The sequence below is a fragment of the Aquarana catesbeiana genome, linkage group LG02 (assembly GCF_042186555.1).
Source record: "Aquarana catesbeiana isolate 2022-GZ linkage group LG02, ASM4218655v1, whole genome shotgun sequence".
Taxonomy (NCBI): Eukaryota; Metazoa; Chordata; class Amphibia; order Anura; family Ranidae; genus Aquarana; species Aquarana catesbeiana.
In genome coordinates this window covers 182868599-182892668 of record NC_133325.1, presented here as the reverse complement: position 1 = coordinate 182892668, position 24070 = coordinate 182868599, and the positions used below count along the sequence as shown (strand labels likewise).

General features: G+C 42.6%; 1 protein-coding gene across 2 annotated transcripts in view; it reads right to left on the bottom strand.

Annotated features, from left to right (window-relative positions):
• SLC39A5 (solute carrier family 39 member 5) overlaps positions 1 to 24070 on the bottom strand; it is a 79947-nt gene that overhangs the window by 10045 nt on the left and 45832 nt on the right. For both annotated transcript variants that reach the window (XM_073613995.1, XM_073613996.1), the window contains exons 5-10: positions 23816 to 23996; positions 14801 to 14970; positions 12573 to 12704; positions 10587 to 10662; positions 6446 to 6643; positions 3238 to 3318 (exon numbers count right to left, since the gene is read on the bottom strand). In XM_073613995.1, the coding sequence (XP_073470096.1) occupies positions 3238 to 3318; positions 6446 to 6643; positions 10587 to 10662; positions 12573 to 12704; positions 14801 to 14970; positions 23816 to 23996 (838 nt within the window). The remainder of the gene's footprint in view (positions 1 to 3237; positions 3319 to 6445; positions 6644 to 10586; positions 10663 to 12572; positions 12705 to 14800; positions 14971 to 23815; positions 23997 to 24070) is intronic.

Below are 24070 nucleotides of genomic sequence, written 5' to 3'. Positions count from 1 at the left end.
AGAAACAGCTGTAGGTGCCCATCCCAGTGCCAGTCAGTGCCCACCACAGTGCCAATCAGTGCCCTACATTAACACCTGTCAGAACCTCATCAGTACCTCATCATCGGTGCTGTCCATCAGTGCCGCCAATCAGTGCCCATCAGTGACGCCTGTCAGTGCTGCCTATTGGTGCCCATCAGTGCTACATATCAGTGCCCATCAATTCTACATATTGCCTTATGAGTTTATGTGAAATCTCCATTAATAGCTGTAAAATATTGTAATTAGGAATATTTATAATTTATTTTGTATCTATGCAGGCCGGAAGATATTATCTTCATATATATCTCAGAGTAGACCAGATAAGTCAGTGCCCAGGCTTTTGTGTACAAACAATGGGAGTCAAACCTCATTGTTTTTACACATACTCACTTCAAAGGATCCCATGCTGGGATATGCAATGAAGGAAGGCCAATACTTAACTTCCCGGGAAAGTTCAAGTCAATCTCCTGCCTTAATAGTCACAAGGATTTGCATTAAAGAGGGCTGACTTATGCAAAGTATAGGGAAGCTCACCAATCAGAAGCCATGCTATGCCAACGAATGAGGCATCAGCCTGTATTGATATACACCGACTAGATGGGAGGAAACTTTCTCTTTATGGGAGAGCAGCCATCAGAATGGAACCTTGGTGGAACGGGTAATTATGGGAAAGGTCTGCCCTTTACTAATTATTATTATTAATCTACAATTATAGTAACTATGTTTGTAAATTAATGTTTTAAGGAATATACTCTGTATTCCTTCATGTAATTCTCTTATTTTACCTCATATTTTCTTCCTTGGTGTAAACTATAGATAGATGGATGTGTATTATATAGACTTTCAACTACTCACCAATAAATGTTGTTATTGTGTTAAAGCTTTCACTCTTGGTCAAAGAGCTCTCATTTAACCCACATCATATCTTTGAGATATTAAATCTTAAATATAATAAACGGGTAATAATATCAGTGCCTCCTCATCAGCGCCATCTCATCAGTGCCGCCTCATCAGTGCCCGTCAGTGAAGGAAAAAACTAAATTTTATAACCAAAAACTAAGAAAACCGTTTTTTTTTTTTAAATTCGGTCTTTTTTAGTTTTTTTTTTTTTTTGCTAAACAAACAGTGGTGATCAAATACCACCAAAAGAAAGCTCTATTTGTGGGAAAAAAATGGTAAAAATTTTGTTTGGGTACAGTGTTGCATGACCATGCAATTGTCATATAAAGTGCAACAGCACTGAAAGCTGAAAATTGTCCTGGGCAGGAAGGGGAGAAAGTGCCTGGTATTAAAGTGGTTAAAGCTTGACATGTGACGTATCTATTTACTCATAACATCATCTTTTATATAAAAAATGGATTATATATTGTGTTTTTTTTAATTCATTAAAGTGTATTTTTTCCCCCCCAAAAAGAGTGAGTTTGAAAAATCACTGTGCAAATACTGTGCGACATAACAAATTGCAATGATCGCCATTTATTCTCTACAGTCTCAGCTAAAAAAACATATATAATGTTTGGGGGTTCTGAGTAATTTTCTAGCAAAAAAATACAGATTTTTGCACATAGGAGAGAAATGTCAGAATTGGCCTGGGTGGGAACTGGTGAAATATCTTTTTCCTCTTGTACTTCAGTGAAGGCAGGATTTATGTACAGAAATGTCACTATTACCTTCCGGGAAATCCTGCACCTAAACTGCGCGATATCGATGTATTGTCATACTGCGCATGCGCAAGATGAAGCCCATGATGTCATGTGTTTCACCTCGTGCAGGTATTATACAAAATAACATTAATTTGCTGGGGGAAAAAAATCTACTCTCCAAGATCTCGGCAAAAGGACTTTTTTCCCACCAGATGCCAGTAGTGTCGTATGGCGCATTCCCAAGATGAAGCAAATTATGTCATGCTCTTCATCTCCCATGTGCTCTGTATCATGGACATTTTAAAACTGGCAATGCAAGAACAGGGGAGGACCCAGGCTGCACAAAGGCAGGAGAAAAATAGAGAAGTATGAATGTTTATTTACTGCCTATACAGCAGGGATATGCAATTAGCGGACCTCCAGCTGTTGCAGAACTACAAGTCCCATGAGGCATAGCAAGACTCTGACAGCCACAAACATGACACCCAGAGGCAGAGGCATGATGGGACTTGTAGTTTTGCAACAGCTGGAAGTCCGCTAATTGCATATCACTGCTATACAGGTTTATACAGCACTTTAACAACACTTTAGGAGAAAGTTTCCCAATGGGAAACTGACAGCAAACCTTACCTACTCTTCCCAAAAAATATATAAATAAATAATGTTTTGAGTTTTAGGCTGAACTCTGAAAAAAAAAAATAAATAAACAACAAATTTTGAAATTTGCAACATAAGAATAAGCTAACAAACTTTAAATAGGTTATCAGCAGACAAAACAAATATTCTAACTAGAGATGACGGATAGCCCCAACAAATGTCCATATTTGGTGAGAAATAGTAAAAAACCCTGGGGTTGCTTAAAGAACCCCAAGGGCCAGAAAAATATCTTCAGGAATGAGTCACCAAAAAGACCAAATGTACGAATATTATAACAGCTTAGAACTGGAGATGATATCTCACACAGTTACAAAAGAGAAAAAAAGGAGGGTAAAGAAAGGGTGACAAAATAGAGGGTGGGGGAGGATCTTTCGCCCAGGGTCATAGTCTAGCTAGTGCCAGTAGTTCAACTGGGTTGCAAAACCTCCTGTAGTTAGGCATCAGTGTATATAAAATGTTACCATGGCCTCCAAGTGTCACAAAAGGTCTCCTCTCGATTGTATAAGGTGGCCGTAAGATCCTCCATGTCCCTGAGTTCATTAATTTTGGAATGCCAAAGAGACCTCGAAGGTGGAGTCACAGATCTCCAGCGCGAAGGAATACAAGCCTTTGCAGCATTCAACAGCTGGATCGTGCAAGAGGCCTTATATTTATTGATGGACTGTTTTGTGAGGTGCAGCAGGCACGCCACCGGGTTTCCTACTAGATGAAAAATTGGTCAGATCTTTGATGGTACAGGCTACCCCCTGCCAAGCAACACAATATATAAATATATTGTACCATACTAACTGTACCTAGCCTGGGGCTGAAATACACCCAGTAATTGTTTGGGGACGTATTGTACCCTAATACCTCTTTTTTTTATTCCAGCTCTGAATGAGCCCAAAATACAGACAGTACTAGTTTCATTACTTACCAAGCTCATGGGGCAATTCATGGCAAAACACTGCAATGGTTGTGCTGAAGCCCCCAGATATCCCTGCAGAAAAAGCAGCACCTATAGAGAAAAGTATATATTAGTTCTGTTTTGGCAACTTCATTTCACCACAGCAGTCCACAGGAAAAGAAATAATTAACTTTTTCTTCCCTGCCCTGGCACATGAGCTCTTAATCAGCTTAGCAGTGGAAGACTATACTGTGAATTAACTAAAAAAATTGCAGGTATAGAGATTCTGTATGACATTGCCCTAACCCAGGAGCATAACAACAAATTATGGGGTCCCATATCCAAACTTGGATGGAGTCCCTTGGCTAATTCTTGCTCTGTCACAACTTACAACAATGTAGGGGGAGTTTACTAAAACTGGAAAGTGCAAAATCTGGTGCAGCTGTGCATGGTACGCAATCAACTTAAAGCGGAGTTCCACCCAAATATGGACGTTCCGCTTTAAGGACTCCTCACCCCCTTACAAGCCACATTTGACAAGTCACTTTTTTTGGGGGGGGAGCGGGTACCTAGTTTTGACAGGTACCCAGCTCCCACTTCCACTTCAGCCGCTTAGGCAACTCAAGCAGAAGTTCTCCTCCCCCCTCCTGTCACAGCCGGGTGCCCACACTTGTGATGCCGGCGATGGCTGGAACTCCATTTTAAGTTTGTTCAATTAAAGCAGAGTTCCACCCAAAAATGGAACTTCCGCTTTAAGTGATGGTGACCCCCTGACATGCAACATTTGGTATGCAATTTTTTGGGGGGGAAGCGGATACCCTCTTTTTAGAGACATTCAGTTCCCGCTTCCTCCCGGGGCTCCACGGCACCGGAAGTTCACCTCTCCCCCCTCCCTCCCTGCAATCTTCTGGGACACATCACAGGTCCCAGAAGATTACCTGGCCATTCACAGCACGCAGAGTGGGTCATGCATGCGCCCAGTAAAAATGCCTACACCGTTGAGAGGAACAGGGCTTCGTACGCCCGCATCGCTGGACCGTGGGACAGGTGAGTGTCCGATTATTAAAAGTCAGCAGCTTCACTTTTTGTAGCTGCTGACTTTTAATTTTTTTTTTTCGGTGGAACTCCGCATTAAGCTTTGACAATAAAACCTGGAACCTGATTGGTTACTATGCAGAGCTGTGCCAGATTTTGCATTCTCCAGTTTTAGTAAATCTCCCCCTATGTGTCATTGATTTTAACATAACAATGCCTAAATCAAGGACAGGCAGCAGGAATGCTGTCAGCAAGGTGGGCCCAGTGCTGGGGACAAAATGTATTAGCAGTAATAACTATAATGATTGCAGTCCTGCAAGGTTTTAGCTGATAAAAAAAAAAACTCTGGGATTTGTGACTGAATTAGGAACACATGGATCATATCAGTCTGCATTGCGTATCACTATATTGCAATAAACAGTGCAATGTACTGAAACATGCATGCATCAACATACTCCTTCCTCGCTGCAGCGCGCTGCAAGGAAAAATCTGACAGCAGTGTGAACAAACAATTAAGCATAAACTCCAGGGACGTGCAGTCAGGGGAGGCAGGTAAGGCAGAGCCTCACCTGCAGTGAACATAAAAAAAAAAAATTTGGTTGGTAGCTGAAGTTCTACCCCACCAATGGTCAAAATTTAGGGCTCCTGCCACCTATAGTTTCGGAAATACAGGGCTTCTTGTGGAGTCTGTCAGAAGCTACATACAGAGCCGACAGTTTACGGTAAATACAAGCTGGCACACTCTGTATGCAGCAGACTGAGAGGATGAGCTCACAGTGCCTCTCCTCACTTCTTGCCAGAGGCACTAAGCTTAATGGACAGCTTGGAGCTTTGGACCAATGGTAAAGCACTGTTGGAACAAGCTGTCCAATAAAAATGCTGCATTGGAGGTTCGCCTCTCACTGCAGTGTCATAGAAGGGGGCATGTGTCTGAAAGACACATGCCCCCTTCCAGCCCAGCCCAGCCCAGCCCTCTAGAAGGAAAAAGCATGGCTTTATGGTATAAGATTTACCCATAATCCCATGTTTTTCTCACAGTTAAGAGGGAGAATGAGAATCTGCTGCCTGCTGAAAAGGTACTGTTTTAACTTATAGCATAATAATATATGATTTATCTATTTACTGTGAAATTACTGGTTTGAAGTTATAACTTCAAGCTTCGGTAATTTGTACGTTAAGCCACCTGCTTGAGTACAGTTTTTGAAAATATAGTAAACTACCTTAAAAACAATATATAATAATTATTTGTATATTACTTTCTTATGGTAATTAACCACTTGGCACCCAGGCCAACTCTGACACTTCTCTCCTACGTGTAAAAATACTCATTTTTTTTGCTAGAAAAATACTTAGAACCCCAAAACAATATATATATATATATATATATATATATATATATATATATATATATATATATATATATATATTTTTAGCAGACACCCTAGGGAATAAAATGGTGGTCATGGCAAATTTTTATGTCACACATTATTTGCGCAGCAGTTTTTCAAATGCGTTTTATGGAAAGAAATATTCATGAATATAAAAAAAGAAAACACTAAAGTTTGCCCGATTTTTTTGTATATTGTAAAAAATGATGTTACGCCAAGTAGATAGATACCTAACATGTCATGCTTTAAAATTGCGCACACTCGTAGAATGACGCCAAACTTCGGTACTTAAAAATCTCCATAGGCGACACTTTAACATTTCTTACAGGTTACATGTTTAGCATTACAGAGGAGGTCTAGTGCTGGAATTATTGATCTCGCTCTAACATTTGCGACGTATGTAACCTGTGTGTATCTGGCTCTGATACTAGCCAGTGCCTCACCAGCCACTGACCTCTCCATACGTCCCTGATAAGTGCCTAGCAAAGGCTCAGCCCTGGTTCACACCAGTGTGGCTTTGAAATCGTGCTACTTCGATGCATTTTCAAAGCTGCAGATCAGTACGGTTTGGATCTCCAATTTAATTGCGGCTTGCAACTTCATTTAACAGAAATCAATGAAAGTCGCAATGAAATCACAGAAACGTAGTGCAGGAATCTTTTTCAAAGTCACTGCGACTTGAGTCACAATGATTTGAATAGTTCCATTGCTGAAAATAGGGTGCGACTTGCCATGTGATTTTGAACTATCAAATCGCATGACAAATTGCATTGTGAATGAGGGCTTAGGCAGTTGCGGAGTTCATATCAGCTCACCTATTGCCAAGCCATCTGTGAAGTTGTGTATTCCATCTCCGAGTAGAACCATCCATACAAACTCTGCAATGCCTCCACTGGATGCACTGTGTGAGTGTCCTGAGTGACCGTGATGACTGCTTCCTATTTCTTCCACCAGAATGTCGTGTCTTTGCTGACAAATAGTCTGCACTCCAGAAGACTCACAAAACGCAGAGTCTTAAGAGAAAAAAAAAAAACATATGTAAGCCATTAATTCTAAAATTACCTTAAAGAAGAACTCTGGAATATGTTTAAATGATGAATGCATATTTTAAATTGATCCCATACACCAGTTATTAACCAAAGTGGCACATAATTGTGAAGAGGAGGGAAAATGATCATTTTCAATTTTTTTTACAAATAAATATGTGAAAAGTGTGGCGTGCATTTGTATTCAGCCCGTTTTACTCTGATACCCCTAACTAAAATCTAGTGGAACCAATTGCCAGAAGTCACCTAATTAGATTACAGAGTCCACCTGTGTGTAATTTATCTCAGTATAAATACAGCTGTTCTGTGAAGCCCTCAGAGGTTTGCTAGAGAACCTTAGTGACCAAACAGCATCATGAAGGCCATGGAACATGCCAGACAGGTCAGGGATAAAGTTGTGGAGAAGTTTAAAGCGGGGTTAGGTTATAAAAAAAATAACCCAAGCTTTGAACATCTCATGGAGCACTGTTCAATCATCACTACAAAGTGAAGGAAATCCCTAGTTTTCAACAGGGTTACTAGAACTAGTGTCCCATTGGAAGATTTTCCCTATATTCCCGTTCAGGTGACAACCCATAATTTGGAATTTTATTTTATATTCACTTTTAGTGAATAATGGCAGCTGGAGAAATATTCCTGGCTCCAACCTTTTGGCGCTACTGTGGTTAACAGCTTCAGACAGATGGCCTGATGGGAACATGCCTTCTTCTCCCTCTTCCTCTATTGAGAAATGTTCTTTCATTGACTACTGCTGTTCTGTCTGAAGACCTAAAGCCGTTAACCATTGCAGCACCAGAAGTTCAAAAACATCAAGAGGACCAGCATCCCTGCAGTGACATTTTCTCCAGGATCCAGATACTTGCACAATGTCCAGGTAAGTGATGTAAAAAAAACAGTTTTTTTTTTTTTAATGTAAACTTCAGCTTTAATATTAACCACTTAAGGACCGAGCCTCTTTCTAAGATTTGTTGTTTACGAGTTAAAAAAAATATTTTTTTCTAGAAAATTACTTAGATCCTCCAAACATTATACATTTTTTTTTATAACAGCCTAGAGAATAAAATAGCAGTCATTACAATACTTTCTGTCACACTGTATTTGCGCAGCGGTCTTACAAGCACACTTTTGGAAAAAATACACTTTTTTAAATTAAAAAATAAGACAACAGTAAAGTTAGCCCAATTTTTTTTATATTGTGAAAGGTAATGTTATACAGAGTAAATTGATACCCAACATGACACGATTCAAAATTGCGCACGCTCATGGAATGGCGACAAACTTTTACCTCTAGAAATCTCCATAGGCGATGTTTAAAAAAAATTCTACAGGTTGCATGTTTTGAGTTACAGGGGTCTATGGCTAGAATTATTGCTCTTGCTCTACCAATCGTGGTGATACCTCACATGTGTGGTTTGAACACCGTTTTCATATGCAGGCGCTACTCACGTATGCGTTTGTTTCTGCACGCGAGTTTGGCGGGACAGGGCGTGTTTAAAAAAAAAAATTTGTTTTCTTTTTTTTTTACCTTTTACTTTTTATTTTTACACACAAAAAAAAAATTGTGTAACTTTAATTCTTATTACAAGGAATGCAAAATCCCTTGTAATATAAAAAAGCATGACAGGACCTCTTAGATATGAGATCTGATGTCAAAAAGACCTCAGATCTCATATTTACACTAAAATGCAATAAAAAATAAATACATTTTGTCATTTGAAAAAAAAAAAAGGCCCTTTAAGAGCTATGCAATGGTATGGAGACGGGTGGGGGCCATCTTCCCCTCACTCGTCTCCATACCACACACGGAAGAGGACCGGATCGCCTCCGCCACTGCCGACGGCTCCAGTAAGTGGCGGAGGGCACCGGAGAGCAGCAGGGGGGCCCTCTCCCACCACCGATAAAAGTGATCTTGCGGCGAATCTGCCGCAGAGACCACTATTATCGGAAACCAGACCACCCGCTGAAGAAGAGGATACCGGGGTTATGGCAGCTAGCTGCTGCCATAAGATATCCCTCTTCAAACAGCCGACTTATATCGGCGTGCGGTGGTCCGGAAGTGGTTAACAGGCTTGTTTAATAATTACAAGATGCAACAACTATGTGCAAAGACCCACAACAATCAGATGTGATCTTTTTTATAATATATGATGATTATAAATATATGATGATTATATATATATATATATATATATATATATATATATATATATATATATATATATATATTTATATTTATTATATGATATCTGACTGTGATGAATATATTACACTTTGCAGTCAAGATAATAAGATTGGTAGGCAGAGCTTAATGTAATTTTGGTATTCTGTTTTTATAGATTGCAGTAATGTAGCTATTCTGCATAACACTGTGTGCAATCAATATTTTTAGAATATTAATTCAATTATATCTATTTAACTGCCCATAGAAGCTACATCTAGCACAATACTCAAAATCAACCAAGTTTTTAAAATATTGTCATTTTATATTCTCACCAAACACTAAACTTATGACACCTACCACAACCGCAATTCTAAAAAAGTTGGGGCGCTGTGTAAAATCTATATGAAAACAGAATGCAATGATTTGCAATTAGATGGTTGATGGATATTGTACTCTACTCTTTATTCTTACTCTATTAACTACGGTAAGTTGCTGTGCTAATTACAGTATCTGAAGATTATACAATATCCTAATTAATGTGCACTGTGCTAAGCTACTTTGCAAAGAAGAATGGGCAAAAATGTCACTCTCTAGATGTACAAAGCTGGTAGAGAAATCCCCAAAAAGACTTGCAGCTGTAATTGCAGGGAAAGGTGGTTTTACAAAGTTGGCTGAATACAAATGCACACCGCACCTTTTCACATATTTATTCACAAAAGAAATTGAAAAACATTTATTATTTTCCTTCCACTTCACAATTATGTGCCACTTTGTGTTGGTCTAGCACATAAAATACATTTACGTTTTTGATTGTAACATGACAAAATGTCAAGGGGTATGAATACTTTTTCAAGGCACTGTAAAATACAATCTACCAAAATGTGTACTTTTCCTGGGTTTAAACAAAGCTTGCGTGTGTTTCCTTCAGGTACTCTTGTTTCCTCCCACACTCCAAAAACATGCTGGTACGAAAATTGGCCCTAGTGTGTGTATATATGGATGTGAGATAGGGACCTTAGATTGTAAGCTCCTTGAGGGCAGGGAATGATGTGAATGTACAACATATGTAAAATGCTGTGTAATTTGTCAGTACTTTATAAATACCTGTAGTAAATAAATAAATAAACAGGCCCTTTGGGTCTGGTATGGATTTTGAGGGGAACCCCATGCCAAATTTTTTTTTTTTAAATATGGTGTGGGGTCACCCCCAAAATCCATACCAGATCCTTATCCAAGCATGCAGCCTAGCAGCTCAGTAAAGGGAGAGGACAAGCTAGCGCCCTCCTCCCCTTCCTGCTTCTAAACCACGCCAGGTCACATGCCCTCAACAGGACCTGGTATGGATGGGGGGGACCCCACGCCATATTTTGCAGATTTTTTTTTTAGCTGGAAATTCTTGTTTTTACATTCAGTTGTCAGTGAGGAAGCCTGCTGGCAGCTGATGACTCATCGATTGGTAAGGATGCAGTGGCCGGCTTCCCAGACCCACTTCTTAACAACTAGCCATACACAGTTTGCTAAAGTGGAAACCAATGCAAAAGGCATCAAAAATGCATGTTTCAAAACGCCCTGCAAAACATGTCTGAAAACCGCATCAACCGCATAGATGTGATCCTAGGGTTAGTTATAAACTAACCTAGGGTTAGTCATAAACTATGAACTCAAAAAATACACTGTACATTTCATTTAGTTCACATAAACCAAAGCAAGTCACCTGTTATATGATGTGTTTGGAAGTGTGTTACTTACCAACAGGTTTTCCAAATTCACATAACATGGTGGTGCATCCTTCATCCTGAGCAAGCTTTTTCACATGGGGAGGTTTCTAGTGATGGAAAGGCACTTAAATGTAAATGAATGAATAACTTGCTTACTTAAAGGGAATTACCAGCTTACACCATGTTGTCTGTAAACAACACAAAAGGGAAAATTTGTCCCTTTGTGGTATACACTTACAGTAACTCAATCTTGGAGTTAACCGGTTGGAAATATATAAGAAAAGACAGACAACTGCATTCACCCAGAAAAAAATTATGTTTCCTAAAGATAAACAGTGCGTTCTTGTGAAGATGAATAGCATGTATAATACTGCACTTGTGTTCCACTGAGATTTACAAGTCTGTCTTTTGCGGAGGAAGACAGAACTTGTAGTTCATTCATTCACAGAGATCTGTAAATAAATGACACGGCTGTGTGGGTGGAGCCCCACACAACCGTGCCAATTTAAAAAGTGACATCTGCAGGGGAGAAGAACCCCTACATGCTGTCAAGGGGCGGGGGATTTGCACCATGTTACACCCTGAATACAGGTGTAACATGGTGCAAAAGGTGGAGTTAGCCTTTAAAGCTCAACTCCAGGCACAAGCTTTTAAATATATTCCTCAGTAGTTGCAAAGGATGGAAGTCCACATGTGTGCACCAAATGTTAAGAGAAATAAACTTTATTTTGCATCCAAGAAGTGTCTGGCGCCCAATAACTTTTAACAGCTATACACCCACCATGCCTCACAACCCACTACATAGAGAAGGATGTCAGCTGGCCCTGGAGATTCTCTGGGACCTTGCTACACAGGATACTGACTTAGCAGGTAAAATGATGAAGGTAAAGGATATTATGTCTGAGGAAATTATTTTTACTAACATATTGATAAATCAGACCAACCAACTGTGAGAGTTATCAGCTGTGAAATATACAGAATAGTAGAAGGGCATTTTAGCAGATGGGATGCCATGAGGGTCTGTTCAATTAGTTGCTAAAGCTGCCCATACACTGATCAAAATTCGTCTGGTTCAGCAGGGCCTGGATGATTCAGTCAGTCATTTTTTTTACTTCTGTTGAAGGGACAAGTTGGAATGTTTTCATCGATTAGCTGATCGGCCAAATAGCTGCAGCCACATATCAGTGAATACAATGTCCCCGGTAAGGGGATTCCTCCATTCACCTCATTTGTGTGGATGGAGGTACAAATAAAAAGTACAGTATATGGGCACCTTAAAGTGGTTGTTAAGCCACTCTAACCTGTATACACCATTAGCACGGCCTCCTATTGTGGTATCCCCCTCTGTGTGTGATTTATAAAAATAAATGCTGCAAATACCTAATTTCACTGCTGAGATTGCAATCACATGATCGTCCAGCTTCCTCCTTTCCTCCTCTGAGAGATGCAGTGGGCGGGGCTGAGATTCCCCTGATGTCAGTCTGGAGGGGAGGAGGAGAGAGCTGGCTGGTCATGTGATCGCAATCTCGGCTCTTAAATGAGGTATTTCCAGCATTTATAGTTATAAATCATTCATGGGGGGGACACTGCAATAGGAGGCAGTGCTGATGGTGTATACAGGTTAGCGTTATGAGAGCAGCAGCAGGGGGGAGGGGCGGCTCACACACACACAGACAGGGAGGGGGGAGGAGGACACAGGAGTAGAGAGGAGAGCAGATAGCAGGCTGCTGATGACGGAGGCACGTAAACTGACCACGATGTCTGGTTTCAGCAGCCATGATACACCGTGGTCAATTTACAGTGGGGTGGGGAGAAACTGGCAGGATCAGCCAGGTTTTTTAGGTGTTACAGGGGGCCAAATGAACAGAACAAGCACTGAGTGATATAACATGCTTTAAAAGAGCAGGATTTTTTATTTTTATTTTTTTGGGGTTAACAAACGCTTTAATACTGAAGTCCTTAAATGTATGGCTAGTTTGAGTAATATTTAAAAAGTTATATTTATAAAATAAGTCACCTCATGTCTTCTCTGCTTCAGGAGTCCCAGGAGATTTTCAATAAGGAACAATACATAGATACCTCCAAGCACACACAACCCTTTTAGTACTGGTTCAATATGATGATCAGGCTTTGTGTGATCTTCCTGAGACTGCAGAAATGATTAAATAAAAGTTCATGGACAATATAGGCACAACAGTAAAGTCAAGCCAATCAAAGCACACACTCAACAAGCATACTCCAAAAACAGAGAAATGCACATGCGACGTGCATTAATTTCACTTACCACTCTCATCCTCCTGCTCTCCTCCCTCCTCCTCTGCCTACCTTCCCATCCACCAACTTTCCTGATACTTCACATCCCTTCCTTCTACTCCTCCGCCTACCTCTCTCATCCTCCACTCCCCTATGTCCCCGACCAACCACCTCTGTCATCCTCCACTCTCCTCTCTCATCCTCAGCTCACCTCCCTCATCCCAGCTCACCTCTCTAGTCCCCAGCTCACCTCCCTCCCCCTCTATTCACTTCCTTGTCTTCCACTAACCTCGCTCCTCCTCAAATCACCTCTCTCCTTCTCTACTCACCTCCCTCTTGTTCCATTTATCTTCTTTGCCCTCCACTTACCCCTCTTCTCCTCCATTATCCTCCTTCCTCAGCTCACCTCCCTTGTGTTCCTTTTACTTTTACTCAGCTCCCCGTAACTCCACTTGGCTCCCTTGTGCTGGACTCGCTCTCCTTCCACATACCTCTCTTCTAGTCAGTTCCCAACACCCTATGCCAAAATATTTTACTGTAGATTGTCTAAGGGCTTGTCCATATCAGATGCATTGTCGTGAATTGTGGTACAATTTCAAACACGAGCATAATGCACAGACAAAAAAATATCCATTGTTGTTAAGAGTCTGCTCATATCTCTATTGAAGTGTGTGGGGAAAAATTAGCTGTATTCGGCACTTGAGGTGTGTTGACCTGCAGTTTCCCATTCAAGACTATTTAAATTGAATCTTTCATATATAACACAACACATCTAAAACATGTCAATGCACAATAAAGCAATGCACATAGCCACACCTGTTCTGACGTAAATACCAAGGACTGATCAATAAGCAAGAAAGACCATATCAGACCTTCTCCAGGTTTTTGACAACTATTATTGTCAACAGATATCTACTAAGATACAGAACAGCCAGCAAAGAAGATAGAGTTCTACAAACAACAGTCACTAATCTCAGTCATATTTATTCATTATTACAGGGGAGGAATACATTTGCTGGGCTTTCCTTAGTTTTTTGGGATTTCAAAAATTCTGTAATTCAACCTAACATTTATTTTTAATTATTCAACACTTCTGAAATATGTATACTGCCAATATCTCACAAAGTAGAATCTCTTTAGTAGAGTATTGGTGGAAGAACTTCATCCACCAATAAAGGAAGACTCTCTACAATAAATGACCATGAGCTTGATTCCTAAAAGCATTACGTAGGCATATGTAGGTTACTTTTGCTTTTCAGTTTCCCCCAAGCTGGCCTTTTCAGAGGGGCTTGAGTGTGGAACAACCGTACCTAACAGTAAACCACACTTAGAACCAGAACTCAACCCTCCTATCCTTTACAGCCAAGGGAGCTGCCATCTTAGCCTCTGTTTGATCTGCAGTTGCCATGGTGCTGCACAGTGCTGCCAACCGCAGTAAATGCCAGTGACAGGAAAAGATCAGTGTCACTGTGAGTGTCAATTTCATCTGTGCGTGCCCGTCCATTCCAATCCCTTGCCTTCCACTGTCCCTGAGCTACGTACTTTCTTATATGAAAAATAAAATAAGAAATAGGTTTTAAATAATAAATTTTGCTTTAATATCTACCTTAAATCACACTGCTAATTGCATATTGTAATTGATTGTAGCCTAAATACTGAAATTTGCATCGAAAACTGTAATTTTGTAACCTTTGATAATGCCAGTAAAAAAAAAATGGCTGTGACAAACATTCCCATAGACAGACATACTCCTTGAGCTTGTGAACAGCCTTCCTAAAAGAGTTGAAGATGTTATAGTTGCAAAGGATGGGCCAACTCAATATTGAACCCTACGGCTTAAGCTCGGGATGCCATTAAAGTTAATGCTGTTAAAGTGTGCGTGTAAAGGCAGGCATTCCAATACTTTAGGTAATATAGTGTATTTTAGACATTCTATGACAAATGCTTGCATCTATACATAATGATGTACCACTATAAAATACTTTTTCCTACATGGGGCAGGAGGTGCAATAAAGCATCACCGCAGAGCGTCCCCACAGCCAAGGCCACCAGGAACCTGAGCAGGTAGCGGAAGAGTGGACGCCTCAGAAGTGGGACAAAAGCTACTGCAAGGAGTGTCGGGGCGCTGATCACAGTGACAGCAAGAGTCCCCCAGCCCAACACTGAAAAACAAAAGAGATTGTTATCAAACAGTAGAACAAACAATCACACCAATTATACAGTTTTTATTATATAGAGGACAGAAAATAGTTAAGAAGAGTGTTTATTATATGCATGTGTATATGGTTGTGCACCAACTATTTTCTATCCCTTCTGCCTTCAAATTCTGCTTCCAGAAGATACAGGGATAGATACATACAGGGCTCGAGTCCTGAAGGAACGCATGGGAACGATGTTCCTGTACTTTTTACACAGCAGGAACGTCATTCCCATTAGCAACCGCATCCTGCAGGATTGGCCTCAAGTATGCGAGCTGTGGTAGGCAGGCAGTGTGGGTCTGCAGGAAGGGGAGGACTTCCTTGCCAACTTGGGAGCGGTCCGCCCCATGTGCCACACATTGGGGCAGTGTCATCCCGGCGCAACTGTCTTCCCCTCCCTCCTTGTCCTGGCAACCAATAACATCACCTGTGCTCCCTGCCCTCTTCAGCAAGTTCCTCCGCCCAGCTCCTGCCCCCTGCAGCAGGCTCCTTCTTCAAGCTCTGCACCTGCCCCCTGCCTGCAAGGACTTATGGTCAGGGCTCGGGTCCTGCAGGAACGCATAGGAACAACGTTCTTGTACTTTTTATACAGCAGAAATGTCGTTCTCGTTAGCAACCGTGTCCTGCAGGACTGGCCTCAAGTATGCGAGCTGTGGTAGGCAGGCAGTGTGACTGTGCGGGAAGGGGAGGAAGTCCGTGCCAATGGGGAGGCGGTCTGCCCCGTGTGCCACACATTGGGGGCGGTGTCATCCCGGCATGCCCGTCCTCCACCAGTGGCCGCTATACTATACAGGACCGCGCCTGCCAATCTGCCGTGCTAGATCTCGCTGCAATACTGTCATTGGCTCCTAGAACTGCCATTGTCATAGCAACCAATCACATCACCTGTGCTCCCTGCCCTCTTCAGCAAGTTTCTCTGCCCAGCTCCTGCCCCATGCAACATGCCCCTTCTTCAAGCTCCGCACCTGCCCCCTGCCTGCAAGGACTTATGGTAAACTTTTCTACTTTGTGATGGTTCACAACTCGGATGGGGACACTCTGACAGCTGATGGGGACACTCTGATGGGGGCTCTCTGATGGAAACACTGATGGGGGCTCTCTGATGGGGTCACTCTGATGGGGACACTCTGATGGGGACACTCTGATGGGGACACTCTGATGGGGGGAACGCTGATGGGGAAAATCTGATGGGGGAACTCTGATGGGGACAATCTGATGGGGGAACGCTGATGGGGACAATCTGATGGGGTCACTCTGATGGGGGGAACTCTGATGGGGACAATCTGATGGGGACAATCTGATGAGGACAATCTGATAGGGGCACTCTGATAGGGTCACTTTCATGGAGGGAACGCTGATGGGGGAACTCTGATGGGGACAATCTTATGGGGGCACTTTGATGGGGTCACTCTGATGGGGGGAACTCTGATGGGGACAATCTGATGAGGACAATCTGATGGGGGCAATCTGATGGGGTCACTTTCATGGGGGGAACGCTGATGGGGGCATTCTGACGGAGACAATCTGATGGGGTCACTCTGACGGGGACACTTTGATGGGGTCACTCTGATGGGGACAATCTGATGGGGGCACTTTGATAGGGGCACTCTGATGGAGACAATCTGATGGGGTCACTCTGATGGGGACAATCTGATGGGGTCACTCTGATGGGGACACTCTGATGGGGACACTGATGGGGACACTCTGATGGGGGACACTCTGATGGGGACACCTTCTCTCTATGCACTGATGAGGCTGCATTTGATGGGCACAGGTAAGGCTGCATTGATGGCCACTGGTAAGGCTGTATTGATGGGTACTGGTAAGACCGCATTGCTGGGCACTGATAAGGCTGCATTTGATGGGCACTGATCAGACTGCATTTGATGGGCACTGGCAAGGCTGTATTTGATGGGCTCTGATCAGGCTGCATTTGATGGGCACTGATCAGGCTGCATTTGATGTGCACTGATCAGACTGCATTTGATGGGCACTGGCAAGGCTGCATTTGATGGACACTGATTAGGCTGCATTTGATGGGCACTGATCAGGCTGCATTTGATGGGCATTGAGGAGTGAGCGTCCCTGGGCCCCACTTTGCACAATCAATACAGGCAGCCTGAGGAGATTTTATTTTGTTGTTACATCTGTTCTATAATTGTTTAATGCATGTGAATTTTGGAGGTGTCCCCGTAAACTGGCACTTTACAGTAAATGTTGCACTTTATTTGTTAAATAAAGGAGTACGTACTATATACAGTTGTGCTCATAAGTTTACATATCCTGGCAGAGTTTATGATTTCTTTGCCATTTTTCAGAGAATATGAATAACACAAAAAACATTTCTTTCACTAATGGTTAGTGTTTGGCTGAAGCCATTTATTATCAATCAATTGTATTTACTCTTTTTAAAACCTAATGGCAACAGAAACTACCCAAATGACCCTGATCAAAAGTTTACATACCTTGGTGATTTTGGCCTGATAACATGCACACAAGTTGACACAAATGGGTTTGAATGGCTATTAAAATGTAACCATTCTCACCTATGATCTGTTTGCTTGTAATTAGTGTGTGTGTATAAAAGGTCAATGCGTTTCCGGACTCCTGACAAACCCTTGCATCTTGTATCCAGTGCTGCACTGACGTTTTCTGGATTCTTAGTCATGGGGAAAGCAAAAGAATTGTCAAAGGGTCTGCGGGAAATGGTAGTTGAACTGTATAAAACAGGAAAGGGATATAAAAAGATATCCAAGAAATTTAGAATGCCAATCAGCAGTGTTCAAACTCTAATCAAGAAGTGGAAAATGAGGGGTTCTATTGAAACCAAACCACGGTCAGGTAGACCAACCAAAATTTTTCAGGATGCAAAGAAAAACCCACAAATAACTTCAGGTGAAATACAGGACTCTCTGAAAACATGTGGCGTGGCTGTTTCAAGATGCACAATAAAGGAGGCACTTGAAGAAAGATGGGCTGCATGGTCGAGTCGCCAGAAGAAAGCCATTACTACACAAATGCCAGAAAGCATCCCGCTTACAAAACGCCAAACAGGACAAAGACAAGCCTCAAACCTTCTGGCACAAAGTCATTTGGAGTGATGAGACCAAAATTGAGCTTTTTGGCCACAACCATAAACGCTCCATTTGGAGAGGAATCAACAAGGCCTATGATGAAAGGTACGGAAGTGGATTGCTGATGTTTTAGGGATGTGTGAGCTACAAAGGCACAGGAAATTTGGGCAAAATTGTTGACAAGATGAATGCAGTATGTTATCAAAAAATACTTGAGGAAAATTTGCATTCATCAACCAGAAAGCTGCGCATGGGACGTACTTGGACATTCCAGCATGTCAATGATCCAAAACACAAGGCCAAGTTGACCTGTCATTGGCTACAGCAGAATAAAGTGAAGGTTCTGGAGGCCATCTCAGTCTCCTGACCTCAATATCATTGAGCCACTCTGGGGATGATCTCAAACGTGCAGTTCACGCAGGACAGCCCAAGAATTCACAGGAACTGGAGGCTTTTTGCCGAGAGGAATGGGCAGCTTTACCATCTGACAAGATAAAGAGCCTCATCCACATATACCACAAAAGACTTCAAGCTGTCATTGATGTTAAAAGGGGCATTACACGGTATTAAGTACTGGGGTATGTAAACTTTTGATCAGGGTCATTTGGGTAGTTTCTGTTGCTATTATGATTTAAAAAGAGTAAACACAGATGATTGATAATAAATGGCTTCAGCCAAACACTAACCATGAGTGAAAGAAAAGTTTTTGTGTTATCATTCCTATTCTCTGAAAAATGTAAAAAAAAATCATAAATTCTGCCAGGGTATGAAAACATACGAGCACAACTGTGTGTGTATGTATATATATATATATATATATATATATATATATACACACACACACACACACACACACACACACTTGAGGTGGGGGGGCTTCTTGGGTGAGTTCCCACACTTTTTTCCCAGGACTTGACCCCTGCTTATGGTACACTTTTCTACTTTGTGATGGCTCACAACTCGGATGAGGACTCTCTGATGGGGGATACACTGATGGGGGCTCTCTGATGGGGGACACTCTGATGGGGGACACTCTGATGGGGGCTCTCTGATGGAGATAATCTGATGGGGGCTCTCTGATGGGGGCTCTCTGATGGGAATACTCTGATGGGGGCTCTCTGATGTGGACAATCTGATGGGGGAATTCTGATGAGGGCTCTCTGATGTGGACAATCTGATGGGGGATTCTGATGGGGGCTCTATGATGGGGCACTCTGATGGGGGAACTCTGATGGAGATAATCTGATGGGGGAAACTCTCATAGGGGCTCTCTGATGGAAATAATCTGATGGGGTCACTCTGATTGGGGAACTCTGATGGGGACAATCTGATGGGGACACTCTGATGCTCTGTAGGGGACACTCTGATGGGGACAATCTGATGAGGGAACTCTGATGGGGACACTCTGATAGGGGCACTCTGATGGGGACTATTTGATGGGGGCATTTTAATGGGCTCACTCTGATGAGGACACTTAGATGGGGACACCTGATCTCTGATGGGGACACTCTGATGGAGAAACTGTGATGGGGTCACTTTCATGCTGGGGACATCTGCTTTCTGATGAGGGCACTGTGATGGGGTGACTCTGATGGGGGCACTAGTAAGGCCGCATTGCACTGAAACGGCTGCATTTTCGTGCACTGGTGAGGCTGCATTGCTGGGCTCTGGTGAGGCTGCATTGCTATGCACTGATGAGGCTGCATTTGCTGTGCACTGGACCGGTAAGGCTGCATTGATGGACACTAATAAGGCTGCATTGATGGGCACCGATCACACTGCATTTGATGGGTACTGGCAAGGCTGCATTTGATGGGCACTGGTAAGGCTGCATGTGATGAGCACTGGTAAGGCTGCATTGATGGGCACTGAGGAGTGAGCGGCCCGGGGCCTAGGCCCCACTTTGCACAATCAATACAGGCAACCTGAGGAGAGGGGCCCCGGGCTGGCCCACTCAGCACTCCTGACCTCACTCCTCTGCACAGACCAACACATGTGTGCAGACACCTTGGGACAGGAGGGGCCCCACATATCGGAGTCTGCATAGACACATGGTGCAGAAGGGGCCCCCAGTCATTGCAACTTGTTTTAGAAATTCCCTGCAAGGGAACCATTATCACACATTGTGTTTTTTTTTAGTATAGCATACAGGTTAAATTATTTTGTTGTTACATCTGTTCTATATTTGTTAAATGCATGCGAATTTTGGAGGTGTCCCCATAAACACACAATTTACAATAAATGTTGCACTTTATTTGTTTAAAAAAAAAAGAGTATGTTATATATATATATATATATATATATATATATATATATATATATATATATATATATTTTTTTTTTTTTTTTCACACACACAAACACTTGAGGTGAGGGGTCTTGGGTGTGTTCCCACACTTTTTTCCCCAGGACTTGACCCCTGGATGCATAGAATGATTTAAATTTGTTGGCAGCTATTTTGTTCTGCAGACATTTAGAGTTACCTACAACTGTCAAAGCAATACTCTTATAGTCATGGCAGGTTATATATGGAAACATTCTGTCGTCAGCTGCAGGCTGTATCTAATTGTTCACAATGGAAAAATACAAAAAAGACGTACTAAACACCACCCAAACAATTAAGCAGTGCACACAGATGGACAAACTGGCTTTCCAAGGATTTTAGCCATACACTATTCGATTTTGTTTGTTTAGCCTCCTTGCTGGACTATTGTATTCTGACAGCTGCCACAGTCTGTCCCAATACCTGCACAGTAACTGAACCTGATTGAATGCAACCACTGGGCTCTTTCAATTTTTCATTCAAAGAATGTCAGGGAACCTATAGGGCCACTCACTTAGTGAATTTCAGCCGGTTTATCAGTAAGGCCATGTTCACACTGGTGCGGCACAAAAGTCGCATGACTTCGGATTCGACTTTGCCCTGTGACTTCGGATCTGACTTCCATGCAGCTTTAATGAACAGGATCCAATTTTGATCCGACTAAAATGAGTGTGACTTGTCCTTTGACCAATCAAAACAATTCCTTTGGCTCTGGAATGGATGAAACCTCACGCCAAGTTTATAAAAATGTATGCCCCCCGATCCATACCAGGCCCATTGGGTCTGGTATGGATCTTGAGGGGGAACCCCACACCAAAATGTAAGAAAAAAAAAAACGGTGTTGGGTCCCGCCCAGAATCCATACCAGACCCTTATCCAAGCATGCAGTCTGGCAGGCCAGTAGGGGGGGCGAGCGAGCGCCCCCCTCCATATCAGGCCACATGCCCTTAACATGGGGGGGTGGGTGCTCTGCCCCCCCACCACAAAGCACTTTATCCCCATGTTGATGGGAACAAGGGCCTCTTCCCCACAACCCTGGGCTGTGGTTGTAGGGGTCTGCCGGCTGGGGGCTTATTGGAATCTGGAAACCCCCAGATCCTGCCCCTCCCCCCCAAGTAAATGAGTATAGTACCCCTACCCATTCACCCAAAAAACACTTTTTGACAAGCCCTTTATTAAAAATCACTACTGTCCCCTGTGGTTGCTCCAACGTCAATCACAATGTCTTCCTCCGACCCGCTGGAAAAAAAACCGCGGACTCCGGTGTCTGACAGCTCTTATATTACTTTGGGGCGTGGCCATCTGGTGACCCCACCCCCTTGTGATGGCTCGTCATGCCTGGGGCAGTAATGTCACAAGGGGCGGGGTCTCCGATTGATGTCACCTGATGGCCACGACCCATAGTTATATATGAACTGTCAGACACCGGAGCTGACAAATGGTGGGAGGATCTGGTATGGATCTTGGTGGGGGACCCCATGCCATTTTCTTTTTTTCGCTTTGGCGTGGGGTTTTCCCTTGAAATCCATACCAGATTCGAAGGGCCTGGTATGGATTGGGGGGACTCCCACACCATTTTTTAAAGTTTTTAAACACATTTTGCATTGCTAACATTGCCTCTGAGCACAAGTCACATGTCACAAGCGGGATCAGATAAGATGCTGATCCAACTTGGATGTGATTTCAATTAAATGCAGTGGTCTGAAATCGAACCCAAGTTGGACCAAGGTAGTGCAGGAACCTTTTCTAAAGTCAGACTCACAAAAGTCAGACCAGTTAAGACAGCTCTCATGGGGAAACATTGATTTTTACATGTCATGCGACTTGTGCTCTCTAAGTCGGAGCGATTGTCGCACCATTGTGAACCGGGCCTTACTGGCTAAAATTCAAACAGTGTATGGCCAGATTTAGTAACTAGGGCTGAATATTCAATTAAAGATGGAGCCCCATTTTCCTCTTGCAGTTCTGATTGCTTATGTTTGGTTGCTGTTAAGGAAAAGCTATTCAAAAGGTCACGCTTATAAACCCAAAACCACTGCACTATTGCCACAGCATACATGGTGTGGTGGGCTTTGAAAGTGAACTCTTTACTGGTTTCCCATAGAGCGTTAAGTAGAGACCAAAGGACTGTGGAAGGCCTTTCCTCAGATTTTCTTTTGTAAGTGCACTAAGGAAGGATCCGGATTAAATTCACTCAGGGGTTGTCCTGTTAGTAGGGTTGCCACCTCATCCCTTTAAAACCAAACACCTTAATCAGCCATGTAATTAATATGTGTTCGGGTTTTAAAGGGATGAGGTGGCAACCCTTCCTGTTAGCCCTGCTCAGTTCACCCAAAGTTGATCTAACAATCGAGTTTTATCATAGAAGTCTGATGGAAAATTTTTGGTTGAACAGTGGCTGCGTACAGGTATTTTGACATCTGTGAAAATATAATAGCTGCAGAGGGAGATTGATTTGTCTGTATAGTGTGGATGAAGGAATCAGTTAATTTTTTTTTATCTATCAGTGTATGGGCAGCTTAAAGTGAGTGTAAAGGGTATTTTTTTTAAATAACTAACATGTCTATACTTACCTGCTCTGTGCAATAGAATTGCACAGAGCGGCCGCAAACCTCCTCTTTTTGGGTCCCATGTCGGCACTCCTGGCCCCTCCCATCAATCCAGTGCCCTCATGGGAAGCTGCTTCTCATGGGGGCACTTGTGCCGGCTCGCACCTGAGGTCCACTGCTGCATCCATTGACACAGACAATGGGACTAAGCCCCACCTCCCCTTGCTCCCTCGTCATTGGCTTTGATTAACAGCACTGGGAGCCAATGGCTCGCAATGCTCCAGCAAAGCCAGCGAGACCTGGAAGTGAGAGGAGAGAAGAGCTGCACATCGCTGAATCGAATTAGGGCTCAGGTAAGTAAAAGGGTGAGGTTACATGGGGTGAGAGGGGAAATGCTGACATCTAAACATTTTTTTACCTTAATGCAAGGAATGCATTAAGCTAAAAAATGTTTAGGCTTTACAACCACTTTAAGTCTTTAACATTATTTGTTTGTTAAAATATATGGCACTTTGTTGGTGCACTTAGCATATATTTTAGACAGTAGATTGAAACTATGGGGAAAAGTTTACTAAAACTGGGGCACACAGACTATGGTGCAGCTGTGCATAGTAACCAATCAGCTTCTAACTTCAGCTTGTTCAATTGAGCTTTGGCAATAAAATCTGGAAGCTGACTGATTACTATGCGCAGCTGCACCAGATTCTGTGTTCCCCAGTTTTAGTAAATCTAAAATCTAAATCTAAAATCAGATCAGGTTTTAGATAAGATTTTCAAAGCACCTTCAGCTTTAGTGCTTTTGAGAGTAATGTGAGAACATTAAATACTTGTACAGGAAGAAAGGAATTTACTATATACGACACCTTTTAGCAGGGACTGTTGGAAATGTGTTTCATCTAGGGTTAGCTGATCCTTGTGTTTGATGCACACACGGCTGTCAATCTGATAGAGAAGTGCTGGGCACAACAGGGTGAACTGCTCTGGTGTGATTTCTGACACCCCACCAAGGCCAAAGTTCTGCAGCAACTGTGTTACGTTCAAACACTGTAAAGGAAAAAAACACACTGATTACTACAATAAGGAGAGAAATATTAATTCTGCACAGGAGCATATTTCCT